At 43.6% G+C, this 21,518-nt stretch overlaps 1 protein-coding gene across 2 annotated transcripts; it reads left to right on the top strand.

The window, feature by feature from the left end:
• The first annotated feature begins 763 nt into the window (after nucleotides 1–763).
• On the top strand, nucleotides 764–20,111 carry Cog1 (component of oligomeric golgi complex 1). Of its 2 annotated transcripts, XM_005402088.2 has the most exons (15): nucleotides 764–1,121; nucleotides 3,173–3,423; nucleotides 3,570–3,751; nucleotides 3,894–4,064; nucleotides 6,254–6,410; nucleotides 12,126–12,336; nucleotides 12,654–13,448; nucleotides 14,673–14,819; nucleotides 15,282–15,443; nucleotides 16,245–16,369; nucleotides 18,015–18,123; nucleotides 18,572–18,681; nucleotides 18,762–18,840; nucleotides 19,297–19,330; nucleotides 19,920–20,007. In XM_005402088.2, the coding sequence occupies exons 1-14, from the start codon at nucleotides 807–809 to the stop codon at nucleotides 19,309–19,311; spliced, it is 2,829 nt and encodes a 942-aa protein (XP_005402145.1). In that variant the 5' UTR covers nucleotides 764–806; the 3' UTR covers nucleotides 19,312–19,330; nucleotides 19,920–20,007. The 2 variants fall into 2 exon arrangements, with proteins under 2 accessions (XP_005402145.1, XP_013358683.1); XM_013503229.1 differs by lacking the exon at nucleotides 19,297–19,330 and having other exon boundaries at nucleotides 19,920–20,111.
• The last annotated feature ends 1,407 nt before the right edge of the window (nucleotides 20,112–21,518 follow it).

Here is a 21,518-nt window from a genome sequence, read left to right as displayed (position 1 = left end):
AACATCTTTTGTCCTGACTAAATGATGGTCTGAAGAAAAATAGAAAACCTCAAAGAACTAATCAGCAGAAAAAGAAACAAGCAAAATAAGCGATCAGGAATCCCTGGAGCATCCTTTGAGATTTAACTCTTTGCAATATAAAGAAATGGCCTCGAACTTCTTTTCTAAACTTGCATTGAGCTAATGAGCCTAGCAAATAATAGAGTGCAAACCTGCCTCCTTACGCTGTATCCATGGGGGTTGGGGTGGTCGGGGGGAGGGAAACGGGCCATGGTGTGTAGGGCGGCACAGGCCCAGTGGCACCAGGGTCAGAAGGTGATTCACGCTTGGGCTCCAGCCCTTCACACCACCAGATACCTGGGGGTAGAGGGGTTTTAACGGGAGATTCGACAGGAAAAGGGATCCGACTGACAGCGAAATAACATGGTCTCTCGGGCATTGCAGCAGCCTAGAAAGGGACACAGGCGTCCAGAGGAGAAATGACAGTCTAATCACGGATGCCTAACTGCAACAGTTAACCACAGTGCTTTTTTTTTTCTATCAAAGAAAGGCTCCAGGTGCACGTAGAAGTGTTTCAGGCATCAGCCGGCAAGCCAACAGTCAGTCTTGCAAACCAGTTTTTTTTTTACGTAGCTAGCCTCCCCAGCTAAACCCTGAACTGGCAACCGCTTTCCAACCAAACTCCAGAACGCCCAGAACAAAGATGGTTCCGAGGGAGCGGAAGCACTTCTGCCCTCATCTAAAATGGCGGGACAGGGGCGGGGCTTGTGAGCGGAAGTAGCTGCCAGCTGACTGATCCCAGTTTCATGGCGGCTATGGCAACGTCCACCGCACTGAAGCGGCTGGATCTGCGGGACCCCGCAGCGCTTTTCGAGACTCATGGGGCTGAGGAAATCCGCGGGCTAGAGCGGCAGGTTCGGGCGGAGATCGAGCACAAGAAGGAGGAGTTGCGGCCGATGGTGGGCGAGCGCTACCGCGACCTGATCGAGGCGGCCGACTCCATCGGCCACATGCGCCGCTGCGCGGAGGGGCTGGTGGACGCGGTGAAGGCCACCGAGCGGTACTGCGCCCGCCTCCGCCCGGCCGGCTCGGCCGCGTCCCGGCCCCCGCGGGCCCCGCAGGTCAGTCCCGCAGCCCTGCCCCGCCGGCCTCACCTCCGCAGGGAGCGGCGCCCTCCCCGCGGGCTGCCTTCTCGGCGCGGCGCCGCCCGCCTTGCTGGGGCTGCTGGTCCTTTGGCGACACGTCGTCCACAGTGTCCCCTGGAGCCGTCCCCGACTTCTCTCCCCGTGTGCTCACCGCGGTCGGGCTCTCCGTTAGCACTGAAAAGGCCCGGGGAGTGGAGTTCGGCCCTTTATCAAATTTACCGCCTCCTGACGGTGTTTTCCAGGGAAGAAGTTGCTCCCTTATGTTCACACCTTCCCTTCAAGTAATTCGGCCGTTATCCCGGCCCTCTTCCCCTGCCCTGCCCCTAGGAATAACTTCACCTTGCCAGGTGGCCTCTCAGCCTTTGGAGTTGGAGGGGACACCAGGCTGCAGGCCCTGGACCTTTGAGCACACGAACATGTTCATGGTAGGGAACTAAGGCTCTTCCAGTTCTCCCTGTCTTTTTTAACCTAAACACTAACTATAAGGCCCGATGAGAAGGATGGGGCAGTAAATATGGAGCAGCCCCTGGCTTCCCTGAAGAATGTTGACCTAGGGATGAGCTGAGTGAAAGGCATGGAGATGAAACAGGTATAAGAGGCATTTGTGCGTAACCTGTGGCAACTAAGTGTAATAGGGAAGAGGAAGTTGCAAAAGTACATCTAGCTCCCATTTGGGACCTTCTCATGCTACGTGGGTTGTGGAAAAAAACAGACCAGTCAATGGGGTAATGCATAAGAACTATGTGTAGAAAGTTGGAAATGTTTGAAATGAGTGACCTCAACCTTCTATGAGCTATGTATTAAGTACTTGTCCCCTTATGGGTGGCCCAAGTTTGCTGTGACTGAACCATACTTTCAGGCCTATTAAAAGACCTGATTTTAGTAGTCAGTTCATTTTCATAGTTACTATATCTGATTCTGTGTGGCCCCAGCCCCAAATTTGAGTACATTCTTTGTTTGATTCACAAACAGCAGAACCCTAATTCCTGCTCTGTATCATCCTACTGATACATTCTAGTCAAGATCATAAATCCAAGAAAAGTTGACAAGAAATAGAATTTAGAATACCAGTAGGAAATATTTTAGGATAACAGATTAATTCCTAAAATAATTGTGTCCATTTGCTATAAAAGTTGTAAAGGAAGTCACTTTCAGATTGGGTCCTCAAGAAGGAAGGGTCTTAAAAACAGAAGAGATGTGGAATATAGCTGTCTTAGTTGATTTATCTTGCTAAAACAAAATATGTGAGATTGGATAATTCATAAAGAGCAAAAATTCATTTTGTCGTAGTCTTGGCATTGGGGATGTCCAAGATCAAGGCAGTGGCATTTGTTATGTGATAAGGGCCTTCCTGCTGCATATTAATGGTGAAAAAGGGAACCATAAAAGGGCTTGGGCTAGTTCCCTCCAGCTTTTTTATAAGGCAATAAACCCTTTATGAAGGGATGCTTGAGAGGGTAGACTAAGATGAGGAGAAGCCACAAGACTTAAGGAGATGAAGATTTGTAGAGTTGGTGAAAAACAGTTAACAAGGAAGCCCACGGTGCCCTTTAAACAAGAGGCCACAAGTAGTAAGGCTGAACTTCAGGAAAAGAAAGTTCTTACAGAAGTAGTAGCCTACAGAGGGCGCTGCTATCAAGACATCAAGAGGATCAGAACATTAAGAGGATAGGCAGGCATGGTAGTGCACATCCATAATCCTAGCACTCTAGGAGGCTGAAGTAGGAGGATAGCAAGATCAAGCATAGCCTAAGTGACAGCAAGACTCTGTGTCAAAATAAAGCAGAAGTTGGGGAAGTCAACTGGGGGTCAATTCACAGTAATAAAAAAAAAAAACGCAAAAGAGTGTCACTGATAATCAGCGAGGGAGATGATGAAGGGATTTACATCAGACCTTGACACCTTGCTGAGTGGCATTGAGTCCAGCTCCGTGAAAGGTTTAAATACTGAAATACCCCTGACTCCTGAGCCTATAGAACACTGACCTTGCTTTTGTTTGCTCCTCTTTGTTACGCCCTTCCCTTCAGCCACAGCCACAGCCACCATCTCAGGAGAAGTTCTACAGCATGGCTGCCCAGATCAAGCTGCTATTAGAAATTCCCGAGAAGATCTGGAGCTCCATGGAAGCCTCTCAGTATCTCCATGCCACACAGCTCTACTTGCTCTGCTGCCACCTCCACAGCCTGCTTCAGCTGGATTCTTCTAGTTCCCAATACAGTCCAATTCTCTCTCGATTTCCTATACTTATTCGGCAGGTGGCAGCAGCCAGCCACTTCCGGTAAGTAGATTCTGCAGAAAGATCTCTGGTGATGGCCAGGCTTCACCACTGCAATTTTATGGAATCTGTCTTCTTTCCCAGCATACCCCTGCTTTTCACCCAAGATGTTAAAAATTCCCTGTTGACAGTTGTCATCTTCTTTCTAGGTCAACCATTCTGCACGAAAGCAAGATGCTGCTCAAATGCCAAGCTGTGTCTGACCAAGCTGTGACAGAGGCCCTCTGCTCCATAATGCTCTTAGAGGAAAGTTCCCCCCGCCAAGCCCTCACAGACTTCCTGATGGCCAGAAAAGCAACTATTCAGACACTTCTCAACCAGCCGAACCATGGTGGGTGTAGCTTCTTTACAAAATTTGATCCTTTGTAATAGGATGGAACAGAGTGAGTGGAGGGAGACTGGGGGCATACAGAGGGCTCTGTCTTTAACTTCACAAATGAAAATTGTTTAAAGAGGATAATTTCTTCTCACAGGTTCTGGCATCAAGGCCCAGTTTTGCTCATTAGTGGAATTGCTGGCCACCACTTTGAACCAAGCACATGCCCTTTTCTACACTTTACCAGAGGGGCTGCTTCCAGATCCATCTCTGCCGTGTGGCCTGCTCTTCTCTACGCTTGAGACCATCACAGGCCAGCATCCTACTGGTGAGCTCTTAACCAACGTTTTTCTGGCTCATCTGACAGATGCTTATCCAGTGTCTAACATATTCCAGCCACTGTGCCAAGCTCTGAGGAAACTAGAGAAATGTGGAGGTCATGGTCTAGTGGTGTAGGCATATATTGAACTCATTAATATGCAAACAGCCATTTAATGTCACTATTAGTCATTACTATAAATGCAGAGTACAAGTTGACTTGGAAACACTGATTGGAACTTGCCAGGGTCAGAAAAGACTTCTTGGGGAAGTGATAATTAAACTGAAGGCTAAAGATAGAGTATAATTTAGTAAGGTGAAAAGGCAAGGAAGAGAGTTCCAAGCAAAGGGAAGAGGTGTGCAGAATCGCAAGGCAAGGGAAGGTGATAGTGAATTGGAGAAAGTGAAGAAGGCCAGTGAGGGAGAGGTTTCTTGGGTGAGATTTAGGAGAGGAAGAGAGGAGATAAAATGTGGCCAGGAGCCAGTTAATGCCAGGCTTTATGGGCCAGGCTTGGGAGTTTGGACTTGACCCAAGGAACAGTGGAGATCTTCTGGGACCTTCCTAGATTTGTGTAGTCCCTCTGTGTTCTCATGTGTCCCCTCCTTTAGTTAGGTGGCATGTATCTCAACTATAATTAAATGATGCTTATATGGTAGCGGAGTCCCATAAGGTAGAGAGATGCTGAGAGCTCACTTAGGAGGCTGTCACTGTGACCCAGAGGTCAGATTGTGGGTTAAAAGGGAGCAATAGAAATGGAGCTCACTGGACAACTCCAGTGTCTGTTAGGGAGTTTTTTGTTTTTTGAGACAGGGTCTCACAATGTAGTTCAGAATGGCCTTGAACTCACTATGTAGCCCAGGCTGGCTTGAGACTCATGGTAATCTTTTCTGTCTCCTGAGTGCTGGGATTATAGGCCTGTGCCACCTCGCCTGGCATCTCAAGGAAAAGATTTCATGATGGGTTTGCTGCATAGGTTATGGGAAGGGAGGTATCCAAGTTAACTAGAAAAGGATCTGGTTTGAAGGGTCTGGTGATGGATTCACACATGCAAAAACATTGCACTGGAGAAAATTAAGACCTTGGGATGGTACTGGGGGTTGGCAGGTGACTGTCAGAGACATATGCAGTACATCTGCATGTACAGTTATTTGAAGCATATGGAAGTTACTTGATATCAGTAAGCAAAAAAAAAGACAGAAGGCAGTTCCTTAGAACTCCAGGAATCCAAGGTCACATGGAGGTGTCTGCAAAATAGATAGCAGAAATATATAAAGACAAAAGCAAACAAGTGAGTATGGTTATGACCAAGTGGTCTTTTCCAAAGAGCGATACAAGTATCACATAACCTCATCTTTAAGTAACTTTACCTTTCAGTTCAGACACCATTTACTTAGGTTTTGATTTCTCTCCCAGTGCTTACATTTGATACCTTACTCTTTTCACAGAAGATGAGGATAGGCTAATCTCTAGCACATTGGCAAACAGAATTACGGGGCACTTCAGAAGGGCCTACAGTTTGAAACTCACAGTCTTGCACATAGAGTACAGGGTGCACCATCTCCAAGAGCTGCACTGATGAGTAGGCATCAGTGCTTCCTTTAGTTCATCAAGAGTGACAGAAATATGGTGAGGAAAGGAAAATGATACACTTTACTATTTGACCTCTTAAGTGCTGTTAAAATGTCAAGGATTGCCAAGTGGCACACACCTATAGTCCCAGCTATACAAGAGGCTAAAGCAAAAGGATCACTGATGCCCAGGATGAGAGGTCACACTGGCCAGCGTAGCAAGACCCCTCCTTAAAGACAGAAAACAAAAACATTAAGGAGTATACAACACTCATGTCTTTCTTTTTACCTATACTCCTTCATCCAGGCGAGGCCAGAGTTATAGGTACTCTAATCCCTGCTGAGGGAGGACCTGGACATATGCTATACTTTATTTTTCCCTCTATTGAAGGGGTCTACTTTGACTTACCCAGAGAAAGTAAGATTTTGGAAATTCCTCTGAGGTCCATTTTTATTTTTTATATTTTTTTATTTTTTTGGTTTTTTTCCGGTACTGGGAATCAAACTCACGACCTCGTGCTTGCCAGGCAGGTGCTGTGCCACTGAACTAAATCCCCAGCCCTGAGGTCCAGTTTTAATATGCTATTCCAAGTATGGCCTTGGCTGCCTCTCACTTGGGTCTCTCTCTAGGGAAGGGCATCAGTGTCCTACAAGGGGAGATGAAGCTGGGCAGCTGGTTCAGACACCTGCCATCATCTGTCATCGAGTTCCAGCCAGTGCTCCGAACCCTGGCACATCCTATCAGCCAGGAATACCTGAGAGACACACTACAGAAATGGATCACCATGTAAGTAGCCAGAAGAGCACCTCTGAGGTGAGTTGGGTGAAGTGCCACATGCATTCTCATGTAGGAGAATCAAAGAAGAGAATATGTATGGTGCTGCATCCTAAGCAGCTCTCAATCCTGGGGAAAAATGGTGAGAGAATCAAGAAATAAAGATAATAGACAAAAGCTGGGTCAGGTGGAGCTCTTTCTCTCTCTCTCTGGATGGGAGGAAAACAACTGAACAACCACTATGGGGGCATTTATTTATACATTTGACAAAGTTAGTATCACAGGACACAGAGTTACCTAGCGACTAATGATTGGAGTTGTCTCAGCCAAGTAGATGGATTACTTTAGGCACTCTGGCCTTGCTTTGCACCCATACATGACCAGTTTCTAGCTTCAGCTGCTCCCTATGTCTTCCTCTTTTCTATTTTGTAGTGTAAGCGATGGGTGTTCAGTTGAAGTTAGAGAAACTGTGTTGGAAGACATTTGTAGAAGACCCTTTCATTTTTGAGCCCTTTCCATTCTGAGTGAACTTACTCATTTAGGCTGAAGATTTCCAGTCCAAAGATTTTAGGTACCTATGTATAGCAAGTTAACTCTGTACAGTCCAATAATCCCTATCAGTGGTCAGTTACCAGTATAGCTAGCAAGTGTCAGAGTTGTTAGTGATTTGAATCTTTCACAGCTAGCATATTACTATGGCATGGTTTTCTACATCTTGTGTACATACTTTTCTGCTGGATGTTTAAGACTAAGTTAAGGTGAGACCTGTATTAATCAATTTTTTGCTATCAAGGTCAGTTAAGTCTCCTCAGGAATTACCTGGGAACCAAGTAGAGCACCTCTTAGTTCTTTTGTCAGTGTCAGCAGTCTGAATGAGTCATGGCCATTGCTTGACAAGTTTGCTTTTTGTGAAAGCTTGAGAGGTTTTTTTTCTCCTGATGACTCTCCTAATGCATTGTTGAATCACTTTACTTTGTGGTCACATAATCTCCTTGATCAGAAGATCAGGGAATCAAACGAGTTATAGGATGTTGCAGCAGAAGTTTTATGTCCTGGGTCCTCATTGACCTTGGAAGGCTAGAGCCAAAATATTGGCTATTCTCTTAGCCCACCTGTCTTTCAGATTTTTGCTCTCCAAAACTCAATTGTTAAACATCCAGCAGAAAAGATTATCAACGTTACATTGTAATAGAGGCAGGCAGTAAACTTAATATTACTATCTTATCTGACTATCAAACACCTTAGAACATAAAATGGAACTGTTATTTTCTAACAACCATGGATATTCTAATATTTAAATCCGTATAGAATGTTAACAGACAAAAGTTACATGATTTTACACAGAAATTTAGAAATCAAAACCGTACATAACATGACATACATAACATACATAACATGACAATCATGATGACATTTTGTAACATAATACTGAAATTTTCGTTTTGACACAGCATAACCAGTCATCATTATCTAATCCATAGGAAGCTTTTACCTAATTTATTGTCCTTTAATGGGTATACATTACATGAGTTTTTTGTTAAAAGCAGAGGACTGAATCTGAAAGAAATGTCTTATCACTGTAAGCGTCCTTGTTTTACATTTTGGTAGACTTGTACACCTGGAATCATGAATACATTTAATACAGCATGAGATTAACAATAATGATTGTCATACACATGTGAAAACCTTTACTTCTTAATTTAGTTTGGTACCAAGAGCATCTTTTGTGAGAAAACCTTACTGTATTTTTCTAGAAAACTACCTTTTGACCATGACCAAATTATTGGTGGTGTTTCCCATAAGAGTATTGAGATCACTGGGGGCTTCTTATTAATGAACAAAGGTTGACCACTCCTCTGTTCACCAATTGGAGTCCTGTCCAATAATCTGTCCCCACTCTAAGGGATGTTTGTTAATTATCTTAAAATTTTTAATGACCTATGAGTAAACCAATTTTGATATCATTTTGACCACTTGGTAACCCAGGTGAAAGCATGCTTTTACATCTATAACACAAATTGTATTAAGAACAAGTGATCCAAAAATGCAAAAGAAAAAGGAAAAGAGAAAAATTGTTGAGCTCAAATAAAAAGGGAACAGCTCTTCATAGAATGGACAAACAGACACATAACAAGTACACACGTTAACAGCTTGAACATACAAATATCTTACAAAATCAGAGTGCACTCAGATATATTTTTGACCAAGTTGAATTATAATAATTCTATTTCCAGTTTAGAAATTTATAATTAAAAATAGACTGCTGAGATTTTGTTTTTCAATTAGAGATCTTTTGGATGAAGAATTTGAAAGGAATACAATCTTTCATCTATAATGAATATACATATTTTATATTTTATTTTGTCTTAAGAATACTGGTAACTTTAAACTCAGTTATCTCTATATACTCTATCATCTGCTCAGACCTTTGGAGATTTTTTTTGTATTCAAAAACAAACTCATGACCTTGTACTTGCCAATTAGGCACTGTGCCACTGAGCTACATAACCAGCCCCTTACTCAGACCTTTGATTCCCATTTTAGTTACCATCTCCTGGGCATTCTGGTCAATTCCTTCAGGAGGCCCCAGATGAGCACTAGCCTTATCCTTGTCAAATTCTTCTCCAGATCTAGGTTCATGATACAGCTGGACAGCATGCTCTAGCAAAACACAAGCATATCCTTGACCCCAAATTAGCTTGCTTTACCCAATTGAATTGCAATAGTATACACTGCCAAGTGAGGTGGGAGGGACTGATTCCTCCTTTTGTTTTTGTAATTGAATTTTGAGCATTAGAGAGAGCAAATGCTCTCTACAGATTAACTTTATCTAAGGCAGTTTTAGCCTCTGGCATAAGAGCTTTTGGAGAGGTAGGGACTGGATCTCCCTTGAGAATATCAAAGAGAACCGAAATCATGAGTAGTTAGCTTAAGATCTGGGCAAAGCCAATTAATATTACCAAGTAAAGTCTGAAAATCAGGGTTATAAAATGATTAAGTTGGATTTGAACAGTTTGGGGCACATTATGTCTCTGTTGGATAAGGTGACCCAAATAAGAAAAAGTTGTCATAGTTTGTAGCCTTTTGGAGGCCAGCAGTAGGCCTGCCACTATTTAAATGGAATGTTAAAATTAAGCAACTGTTCAAACCCCAGTGTTCTTAGATTGTGCTCCAAACCTTTATACCTGTTTGTAAAATACCAAAACTGTTTTATGCCAAATAAATTTAGGAATGTAAAACAGGCAATCAATCTTCTTAGGAATCAAGAGAATACCAAAGGCTTATAAAAATTTTAAAACTCAGTAGCATATCCTATATATGATGTTAAGAAGGAAACTGTAATTAAAGCAAGACAGTTGTATTAGCTGTATAATCTAAAATGAAGAAAATTTGTACTATAACTCTAAAAGACCAAAGTTTTTTGAGACAAGGGGCAAAATTTTCATGTATGGGAATTAGTTCTTTTAAGTAATCTTTTTTACATATTCCCATTATTGTAAATCTTAGGAAATGTGATATTTTTTTAACTAAAGGCAAAATGTTTTCATCTTGAGAATGAAAACAGTAATCAATCACCTCGAGGGAAAAACGTAAAGGCTTTTTTTTTTTGGTGCTAATTATAATGGAGAGAGAGAAAAGGGCTCTATTCCCTGAGAAGCTGTATTCCCTGCAAGGATGAATGGTCTTTTGCATCCCTTCAGGTCAGCAATCTAGCACTTCCATTACTGTGGACCTGCAGCTGCATAACAAGAGGCCATCCACACCTGTGTCTAGAAGCCCTTTAAAATGCTTTTCCTTGAAATAATCAGTTTTACTTCTGGACCCAGTAGGTACCTGAAGACACAAAATCCTTGGATCTCTTTTTCTTATTTATAATTTTTTTATTTTTTGTCAATGGAAGAATGACCAATTGAGTGATATGAGAGTATGGGGTGATTTGAGCAATGTTTTAAGTAAACTGAATAATAACCTTGATTTCCTTTTTGTATTTGAGCTCCTGCCCTTCCTGTGGCTTCCACTCTATCGCCTTGGGGCTGGGCAAGCTGCTGGCAGTGCCTTACTGCCAGGGATGGGTTCCATCACCTGCACCTCCCCGTCTCCAAGGGGTGTGGCGGTCACTGCCTCTGCATCCATGGCCTCCACTGGCTGACCCCAGGCACTGGGCGTGGCAATTGCCACCCCCACTGTGGCTGCAGGAGTTCTGAGCACAGGCGCAGACACTGTTTGCACCATATGAACTTTTGGTGCCAGAAATGCACATGTGGATGGTGGGGATTTTTGCCTGTGGTGTGCGCCAACAGCCACAGCTGGGCAGAGCACGAGGGCTCCTGGGCAGCTTGGAAATCCCAGCTGAGTCCATCCAGGACCAGAACACAAGGCCCTCTGCACCAGCTCTGCACCCCTCCACCTGGTGGCACCACGCCACTCCAAGCCAGCCACACACAATTTAAAAGAATTTCCTTTTTTGTCTCCCGTAGTTTCTTTCTTATCTGACTGAGCAAAACTAGAGGGTTTAAGCTCTATCGGTGGTACCTTTGTTCCACTCTTCTTATCACTCTCGGGACTTGATTTTAAAATAGTACTTCGAGCCAAATCCTTTGTGGTTGCAAAACCCTTTCTAACCAAAATCCAGAAAATACAGGAATCATGCCTGCAAAAAACACTTCTGCATACGTATACATTTGTGGTTCTTGAAACCATCCCATGCCTACACCTTTTTCCTTTCAGAATCTTCTAAGCCTATTTCTTTCTTTTTGTTTCTTTTTTTTTTAGAGGTCCTGGTGAATCTTTTGCCCCAAGTTTTTATACCTGATGAACTGCCAATACTGATGCAGTCCTGTGCTGAATATTGACCTACCAATGCACTTCTCCCTGTTGCATGCAAATGAGAAGTGTACTCACACCCACTTGTTTTTTCTCACCAAGTCAGTCCTTGTTTGGGTGCCAATTGCTGTGTACAAAATACCTCTCAGTGTTCCCAGGGAAAAATGCTGAGAGGATCAAAAAATAAGGACAATAGACGAAAGCTGGGGTCAGGTGGAGCTCTCTCTCTGTCTCTGGATGGGAGGAAAAGAACTGAACAGCCACCATAGAGTGTTTATTTATGCATTTGACAAACTTAGTATCATGTGACACAGGGTTGCCTAGACTGGAATTGTCTCAGACAAGTAGATGGATTGCTTTAGGCACTCCAGACTTGCCTTGCCCCATCACATGTGACCAATTTTCAGCCAGAGCCGTTCCCTACAGTAGGGGCTCAAATTTTCTTTAAGTGACAGTTTTCCAATTCCTAATATTTAATGCATCAATATTTGAAACCATTCCACGGACCTTAAGAGTCCCTTATATCTTCAAGGAAGCAAGAATTAACAGGGCTATGGACTGTGCCCCGAACTAGTCAGAAATATCTATATTTATATCTATCTATATCTATATCTATATCTCCAGGTAAGAGATTCTCAAGTTAGGTATAATGGCATATGCATGGGAGGCTGAGGCTGGTGGATTCAAATTTGACTCCATCTTGAATAATTTAGTGACATAGCTAGAACTTATCCCAAATAAAATTTTAAAAGGATTTGGGATCTACTGCAAAGGCCCTGGGTTCAACCCCCAGGCCCCCCCACCTCCTCAAAAAAAAAAAAGGTTTTGAAACAGGTTACTGTCATTTTTAACAGTGGTGTGAAAACCACAAACACAGTAAAACTCATGGAAAATGTTGTTCAGGTGTAATGAAGATATTAAGAATGGGATCAGCAACCTGCTCCTATATGTGAAGAGCATGAAAGGTCTTGCAGGGATCCGGGATGCTGTGTGGGAGTTACTTACCAATGAGTCTGCCAGTCACAGCTGGGAGGTGGTGTGTCGGCGGCTTCTGGATAAGCCACTCCTGTTCTGGGAGGACATGATGCAGCAGCTCTTCCTGGAGCGCTTACAGGTAAGATGGAAAATCACACAGGCCCCCTATGTCGCAGCCAACCTAATGTGATCTTGTGTTTATTCTAAGAGCTTCCTGTTACTTCCTGAATGTATTCTAACACTTGGAGAAACTTGGCCTGAAAACACCATACCTCACTCACATGGCCAGAAACAAGCCCATCACAATCACTGATGGTGTCTTTGATTCTCTGCCACACTATAGATTTTATGAATGTCATAGGAACATTCTGAATGCTCAGGTCACGCCACTTGGTACTGTGTCTTAAAATTTCATTAAAGAATAAGGATTACACCTCTCCTCTCATTTTCTTTCAGACTCTGACAAAGGAAGGCTTTGAATCCATCTCCAGTAGCTCCAAAGAGCTCCTGGTCTCAGCTCTGCAGGAACTTGAGAACAGCACCAGCAATTCCACATCAAATAAGCACATTCTCTTTGAACAGAACATGTCTCTCTTCCTCTGGCATGAGAGTCCCAGTGACCTGCCTTCTGATGCTGCCTGGGTCAGTGTGGCAAACCGACCCCATTTAGCCAGTAGTGGCCTCTCCATGAAAGCCCAGGCTATTAGTCCTTGTGTCCAGAATTTCTGTACTGCCTTGGATTCCAAACTGAAGGTTAAACTGGATGACCTCCTGGCTTACCTTCCCTCTGACGACACAGCCCTGCCCAAGGATGCCACCCTCATGCAGCAGGCCAAGAACTCTGCCTTTGACCGATATGCAGATGCTGGGACTGTGCAGGACATGCTGCGGATTCACTCTATGGCGTGCGTCAAATACATCATGGATTGCATCCAAGCAGAGCTGCAGAGCATCGAAGGAGTTGTGCAAGGCCAGGAGGATGTGCTGCACAGCACCAAACTGCACACAGCCCTTTTCATGGCCAGACTCTGCCAGTCCCTGGGAGAACTGTGTCCCCACCTGAAGCAGTGCATTGTGGGAAGGTCTAAGATCTCTGAGAAACCAGCAAGGGAGACCAGAGCTGTGAAAAAGCAGGGAAAAGGGAGAGCTCAGGATCTCCTTCCTGTGCAGGCCCAGTGGCAGGAGGTGAAAGAATTACTTCTTCAGCAGAGTGTGGTGGGCTACCGGGTCTGGAGCTCAGCGGTTGTGAAAGTGAGTGACAAGAAAGTCTTAGGATCTTTTGTTTGTCTCACTTTATCTTACTTAGGTCTTGGCAACCTCAGAAAGTTCCTTAAGTTGTAAGAGAGTAACAGTCTATTGTACAGTTGCTTGCAACTTACCTCTCCAAAGCGGCTCAAGTGTAAACTTACTCTACTTATTTTTAACTTACATTTTATAGACAGAAAACCTTTATTTTTTCCTTCTATCAGGGGAAAATGAAAGCTCTCCTGCAAAGTGCAGTGGTGCTCGCCTATGATCCTAGCATAGGTTAAGGCAGAAGTAGCACGTTTAAACCCAGCCTGGGCAACTTAATGACATTTCAAGACTGTCTCAAAATAAACAAAATAATAATTAAAAATTGGGCAGGAGATGTAATTCAGTGTCCTGGGTTAAATCCCCAGTACCAGAACATACCACACACACAAGAAAAAGAACAAAAGGAACACTTTCTGCCTGGACAGAGGTCTATATATCCTGCTTTTTAATGTAAATATCTTAATCTCTGCTGGTCTCATATTGAGATAGTTAATTTTGTATAAACAGCTCATAGTCTCATGAACAAAAGGAAGAATTAGGATAATATTTATCAGAAATAAGAGAAACAGCCCCTGTTGCCAGATTTTGAATGGAAATCCAAATTGGTTAGGGTTTTGTTTTTTGGGGTTTTTTTGGTCCTGTTTTTATATGAATAAGTAGAATGTGGGGAAAAGCTTGTTTCAAAGAAAAATGAGTTTAAAGAAATGGGTTATATTGCATTTCTGATGTCTTTGAGGTACAATGTGGAGGTACAGAGGAACGGTCAAGTTAGCATACTCTGAGAGTTTTTGTGGGGAGGAAAGGTCCTTGTCTCTATTTTTATTTTAATCTTTTATCTCTGTGTTTAGTATTTTAAAGCTTATCTAGCTGCTTGCATTAGCTCTTAAAAGGGTGTGTGTTATTTTTTATTTTTACCTGATTTTATCTTAGGCTGTGCAAGCTACCTACTTATAAGATAAATAACTAAACCAGTACAATATGCGGTGATGTATGACATTAATAGGGTGCATAGTATCCACATTCCCCTTACTGATAGTGGTAACTGGCCAAAAGGAGAATGATGGTGGCCCCTCCCACCCTGCATACAAACTTAGCAGCTTAATCTGGTCTGAAGAATGTTCTAGTTAAACAAACTCTACATTCTGTAGGACTTATATGGATATTTGCTTTTATCACCAGGTTCTGACTCATGGATTCACGCAGTCATTACTTTTAGATGATGCAGGGTCAGTCCTAGCCACAGCCACAAACTGGGAGGAACTAGAAATTCAGGAGGAGACTGAATCTGGCAGTAGCATCACATCCAAGATCCGACTCCCTTCACAGGTGAGCACATCCCACTGTCACATGGACCTGAGCTGAAGACGGGAGAGACTTCCCATGGGGGAAGCAAAACAATCTGAGAAAATCATTCAGCATGCAACTTCTGTGGGGTAGTTGCAAAGAATGTGTACAGCAGGACTGTGGGATGGGGGCACATGGATGTGAGACCACCTACATCAAAGACTGCTTTACAAGTAGCTGATGATTCCTTGGTAGCATGGGCTCTGTGCTAGTGAGAGAACCACCTACCCTGAAGTGCAGACAGCAGCATTTACAGCGCCATCTGCCTGGTGGACCTCAGACCAAGGAAGGGAGGACTTGACAGAGGCTGTGTATCTGGGAGATGCTTGAGTGGAGAGGCCAAGGTCCTGGCATGCATGCCTTGGAAGGATAAATGGGCCCACTTTTGCTGTGTATCATTTAATGGGTGTAAGCTGGCAACCTGACATTCCTTTCTTCTTTCAGCCATCCTGGTACGTGCAGTCCTTCCTGTTTAGCTTATGTGAGGAAATAAATCGGGTCGGAGGCCACACCCTGCCAAAGGTGACACTGCAGGAGATGCTGAAAAATTGCATGGTTCAAGTAGTCACTGCCTATGAGAAACTTTCCCAAGAAAAGCAGATGAAGGTAGGTGTTTGAATGTGCTCCCTCTAGTAACAAAGAGTGTTGGCAGTTCACATCAAAGGTCCAGAGTGTTATGGGTCACCCAGCCCAGGCATCGGGGCCTGTAAATACGTTCTTTTATATTCGGGGTGGCTTTCAGCTCTGTGGTTCACACCTGTTCTCCTGGGTCCTACCAGTCTCCCTGAAGAAGGACGCTCAGGACCAGTGAGCCGGATAACAGGTTTCACAGAGAAAGGCCCCGCTGCCGCCCTGGCACTGCCACCTGCTCACTGCACTTTGGGCAAATCATGAACCTAGCATTTCCTCAGGATCAGATGTGCCCAGTAAATAAAGTCTCCCGCTTGTTTCCTCCCAGTTAACACGTAGACCTCCCCACTCATCCCCAGCAGGGGTGCTTCGAGGAGGGCCGCTGCTCAGCATAGCTGTGGCACAGGGCAATACTTGAGGGGGGTCTGGTCTCCCAGTATCTGCTTCCCATTCCATTAGAAACGTGTGGAAGACAGGAGCGGTCCTGAAGTGGCACAAAGTCAGTTAAGTGCTCTGCTGGGGTTCCTCACTAGACCCCTCCTTCATGCACAAAGCCCTGGTTTGCAGAAATGCCATCTGTAGCACTGAGGCCTGTTTATTTTAAGGGCTGGGTCTCTTCCCTGCTGTTAGGTCTTCAGCTTTATCACCCAGTTTCTAGTGTACACTGTGGTTATGAGATTAAACCTGCTTGGGAAACACCAAGCTGTACAGAACCCGCGGTTGGTCACTCTGCCATATAATGAGCCATCTGTCCCTGGGTCGGGGACTCACTTGCAGAAAGAAGGTGCATTTCCACTGACCCAGAATTGGGTGCTGCAGCTCCTCTATGACCTGCGCTACCTCAGCGTTGTCCTCACTACCAAGCAGGAGATGAAGAGTGGTCACAGCAAGCCGGACTCCAGGTACTGAATCTCTTCTGGAATCTCCAACTTGGTCTTTTCCCGGTGCAAATAGGGACACTCCGTGCTCATGAGGAAAACTGCCCTTCACATTTGGGGCTTTTCGTGGGCTGGCAACATGCATTATGATCCTCTCTCAAAATGCTGGGGACCATCAGGCCACGGTTCCAGGGCAGCCCTGCAGTCACAAGGGGAACCCCCCACCCTCTAGAGTGGTTGCTGATGCTAGGGTTCAGTGCTCAGGTCTAGTGTACAGTACTTTGAATTTACAGTGGTTTGTTGGGACATGACCCCATCATAAGCCGAGGAGCATCTGTATCCCTTTTCTGGGTTGCCCCCAAAGGGAAGAGCTAACCTATTCCTGAACATTTAATAGGTTTGTCCTACACTGTGAGGGTTCATACCATATTTCCCCGAAAATAAGACCAAGTCTTACATTAATTTTTGCTCCAAAGGACCAAACAGGGCTTATTTTCAGATGATGTCTTATTTTTTCATGTACAAAAATCTATATTCACATACAGCAATCTACATCTATTCATGTATAAAAATCTACATTTACTCTTATACACAAATCTTCAGATATAATCATGTCGTCTTCTAGAACATTGTCAGAACTCTCCAAATTCTGAATTCAAGTCAGAACTTCTTACAACACCATTTCCTCCATTGGCACCAATCTCTCACATCCAGCAGTAGAGCTCTCCCTAACTGAGCACCTCTTCTCTGTGTAGCCTGCTTGTACTACATTGACAACACAGCTACCAGTAATTTTATCCCATGAATTCTTCACCCAAGTCATGGCCTCATGTAGACTGAGCTCCATTAAATCAACTGTTAGCTTAGGACTTAGGAGATAGGCAAGGCAGCAAAAATAGTGACAGGAATGATGGCCCACACAAAAGTGGCAATAAATTGCAGACAGCAAAATTCAGAAAATGTTTCATTATTTCACACAAGTGCATTAAGAATCATATTAGACACACCCACATGTGTCTGTTACAAGTGTGCACAGTATTTGTCCCTGTGTACATGCTCCAATTAGTCATTCGGCAGTAAGTCTCGAGTTCATCTGTTTCCGTAGGTGTTTACCTCTTGTCCAAACGTGCCCACTTGGGTATTTAAATGTACTTAATTATCATTTGTACTCTCATTTATTTTAAGTATTAATGTCAGTAGTATTTTTACACTTAATTAGTAATATTATTTTATAATTTAATACAACCATTGTATATTGTAATAGATGTACTAAATGTATCTGTCTATTGATCTTCACTAGGGTTTATTTGGGAAATAGGACTTACATTAGGAGCATCTTAAAAAATCCTATTAAAGCTTATTTTCCAGTTAGATCTTATTTTTGGGGAAAAATGGTATTAACAGCAAATGAAGTAGTGCCCATCTACTGGGTGTATTTTATGGTCAAGAAAAGTAGGCAGAACTTCATGCCTCAGAGGTCCATCTTATAACTGCTGGGTATAATTTGAGCTCTTGGTGCTTCCCCTAAAAACACAACATGGAGAAAGAATGGACTTGACTGAGGGCATGAAGTCTACTTCAGAACTTCTATAAGTAGAAAATACTGTAAAACTGTTTCTTCGTCCTTAACAAAAAACTTGGAAAATCGTGATGCTGAATCTTTTCTAAGAACGGAGAAAGTGACTGACCACTTGGAAGCACTCATCGACCCCTTTGACCTGGATGTGTTCACGCCGTACCTCAACAGCAACCTTAATCTCCTGGTGCAGCGGACTTCTGTAAGTTTCCCCCAAATACCCTCGGTGGGAATGAAGTGCCACGGGCTCACGTTTCACAGTAAACCTACTCAGCACTTAGTAGCCAGGGTGCAGTGTGGACGGGGTGAGACACCGGTGCTGAGCGGAGATGCAAAGGCTAAAAGACGATGAGAGAAAATCCCACACACTGGGGTAGCTGGGATCTGAACTCTTCAGTTGTAGGTAGAGATTAATAAACTTTTACACAAACCTCAGAAAGAGAACAACATGGCCATGAGATTTTATGAAAGAAAGTAATTTTGAAATACTAACACATTCAAAAGAACAGCTCCTAAAATGCTTGTTAGAAATGATGGTTAGAAATGATGGTTAGAAATGAAGTGGTGGTACTTACCAATGGAGAAATGATTTTCTGTTTGATGTGGACAGTAAACTCTGGCATTTTCCTCTTCTCGCTTTTATATGTCAGGTTCTGTTTGGACTAGTTACTGGTACGGAGAACCAGTATACTCCCCGAAGCAGTACATTCAACTCCCAGGAAGCCCACAACATACTACCACTGGCCTCGAGTCAGATCAGGTGAGTCAGATCCTGAGAAGTTTCTCTGGGCCCCAAGGTTGCCCCTTCGTGCCACTGAAATGCTTCCTCTCCTCTTGGAGGTTTGGCCTGCTTCCACTGAGCATGACGAGCACGCGGAAGGCTAAGTCAACCAGCAGAGGTGTTGAAACAAAAGCCCAGGTTAGTGCCCAGAAAGTTGTTCTTCCCTGCTGTTCCTGTTCTGCCCAGCCAGTCAATTCCCTGTGAAATAACTGAGAAAGAACCAACTGACAGAATGCACTAATGCTGCTTTTAATGGCGGCACAGTAAAGAAATACAAGGTTTTACTAGTTTGAGCCAATAGAAGACTTAACATGCCTGTTGACAAACAAGCAGCCTTATAATAAAAATGTATCCCAGGCTGCAAGGCTGTAGAAAATGTACAAACAGGATGAAGATGGTTTCTTAAGTAGAGTAACAGGGATAACTACAAACCCAGCAGAATGATTATACTAATTTGTAGAAAATCCTTTTGTCCTGGTGCTGGTTTCATCTTCCATTCCTTTTAGTTGTGTAAATAAAGTTTTCTTCCGCTATATCTATATTTTCCTTTTTTTTTTTTTCATTTTCCTCTTAATATACATTTTGTTTCAGTAGGATGCCATCCATTAAGCCTGAAGAATCGCCCTGGGTATTTCTGAATTGTGCTGTGTACATGTGTGTTTGGGAGCTCAGCTTGTCTTGTACTGTTCAGTTGTTGCTGCTTTTATTGTTAGACAAAATACTAGTAACATGTCCTTTCCATATTCTCTGCCATCAAACCCATTAAGATGCAAGTTTTTTTTCAACCTTTTGGTTTTAATTTGGGGGGCCCTTTTAAAAAAAAATGAAAAGCTCTTGCCAAAACCCCACACTCCAAAGCATGACCTGTGCTATAACTTTTCACCATAACACTAGTTACTGGCTACTGGCCTTTAAGTTCTATCCCTATTAGTGGAACAGACTGTGGAAAAGAGGTACATAAGGTTACTCTTTTTCTGGAACAGAAGATTCTCAAGATTCGAGTGTTATCAGATAAAACCCCATGCTGTTCCCATCCTTTTCAACCCTGACAAACAGCAGAGGCCTCTTATTAGAGCCATCCAACCATCTCAGCTCTGCTGTGTGTGCAGTGTGGCTTCCCATTGGAGGGGCATGGACTGCAGTGCAGGGGGAGTGGAAGGGGAACAGGCAGAGGCTTCAGGAGGACTCTAAGGCACTTCCTCTACATCCAATGGCAGGTTGACCCCCCGGCACTCTCCAGAGCAGGTGACCCCATGCAGCCTGGCTCCCTCTTCAGACAGCTCGCCAGTGAGGAAGATGAAACATCCTCACCTTCATTATTCAAACTCAGCTGGCTCTCAAGTATGACAAAATAACACAGGAGCATGCCCGTCTCCTTAAATAAATAATACTGTATTGTTTCTCTGGAAGGTGTCTCTGCTCATTTGTTTCTAAGCATTCTCATTCCAGAGTTAGTGATGGAATGTGGTACCCTAGTCCTGTTAAGGATGACTTTAAACAAAGCTAATACTCCTCCAATAGTCTCATGTTTTTTACTTTGGACATCAGTTCATTTAGCTAGTTTTATTACCATTCATCAATGCCTTAGCTATTGACACTGCATATCTTAGTCTTTTCTAATTGCTAGGATAAAATACTCAACTTCCAAAGTTAAGGAGGAAAGGTTTATTTCAGTTTACAGGTGTAGAAGTTTCCGTTCATAATCAGCGGGCTCCAAGGCAAGGTGGCAGGCAGAAGACAGCAAAAGCAAGCAGGCAAGTGATCAATGACCAGCAGTAAGCAACATGGGGCACACTAGCCCTCTTTCTGTCTCTTACATTTTTATCTCTCAGTTATATTTTTTGTCCCTTGTATTTATCCACAATCATAGCATCACACCATAAATCAATCCCTGCCTCACATCCTTGATGCCAGCAGCACACACTCTAGATCCAGCCACCCCAGAAAAGCACCACTTATGACCACATGAGGCTTTGGGGGTACGTCTAGACATAAGCCATAACATTTTGCCCATGGCTTCCCAAAGACTCATGTACATCCCTTTATGCAAAAGGCATTTAGTCCATTTCCAAAAGTTCCCAAAGTCCTAACAGTTTCAGCATTTCTGAAAAGTGTAAGTCCAAAGTCTCCCCTGAGAGTTAAGGCAAATACTTAGCTGCAAAGTTCCCACATAAATGAAAAAAAGTTAAACACTTCAAACATACATTGGCACAAGATAGACATTTCCATTTCACATGGTACAAAGAGGGGGATAGGAAGGAATGGGAACAAAGCAAGTCCAAAATCCAGCATGGCAAACATTAAGTCCTGTAGCTCCACCTCCAGCATCCAGGGCGATCTGTGGCAAGACGTGAACTTCAAAGATGCTTACTGCATTGCTGATGGTTGGTGGTGCTACATTTACTGCATTGCTGGTGGTTGTAGTTCCCATGCATCTCTTTTGGATAGGCTCTGCTCTCTCTTTGCAGTTTGCCTCAGAGGGTCTACATTTCTGCCTTCTCTAAACTTCTGGGATCTCCACTGCACCTTTGGCTTCGCATTCACAGCTTCACATGTCCTCTCAGGGGGATACTGACCAGCTTCCAGGCTTTCTGAAATCGGGGTGGCAACTTTCCTATCCCCACAACTTTTACATTCTTAATACACCTAAAACCAGCACCACATGGATGATGCCAAGGTTTGCTGCAGCTGGAACAGTAGCCAGGCTTCCTTTTCTCTTGGCTATAGAGATAGAAAGCCTATGAACCAAATCCCAAGGAACAACTTTCCTAAGCTGCCACCGTTCTGGAACATGGTTCTCTGGAGCTGTCTTCTCA

The sequence above is a fragment of the Chinchilla lanigera genome, unplaced genomic scaffold (assembly GCF_000276665.1).
Source record: "Chinchilla lanigera isolate Chin_1 unplaced genomic scaffold, ChiLan1.0 scaffold00077, whole genome shotgun sequence".
Lineage (NCBI taxonomy): Eukaryota > Metazoa > Chordata > Mammalia > Rodentia > Chinchillidae > Chinchilla > Chinchilla lanigera.
Note: the sequence above shows the minus strand (reverse complement) of the source record. Positions and strands in the feature narration are given on the sequence as shown.

Coding starts and splice junctions, on each gene's coding strand:
- Cog1 (XM_013503229.1), top strand. CDS start 807: ATGGCGGCTATGGCAACGTCCACCGCACTGAAGCGGCTGGATCTGCGG. Junction 4,065..6,253: donor CACAGGCCAGCATCCTACTG/GTGAGCTCTTAA, acceptor GTCTCTCTCTAG/GGAAGGGCATCAGTGTCCTA. Junction 12,337..12,653: donor TCTTCCTGGAGCGCTTACAG/GTAAGATGGAAA, acceptor ATTTTCTTTCAG/ACTCTGACAAAGGAAGGCTT.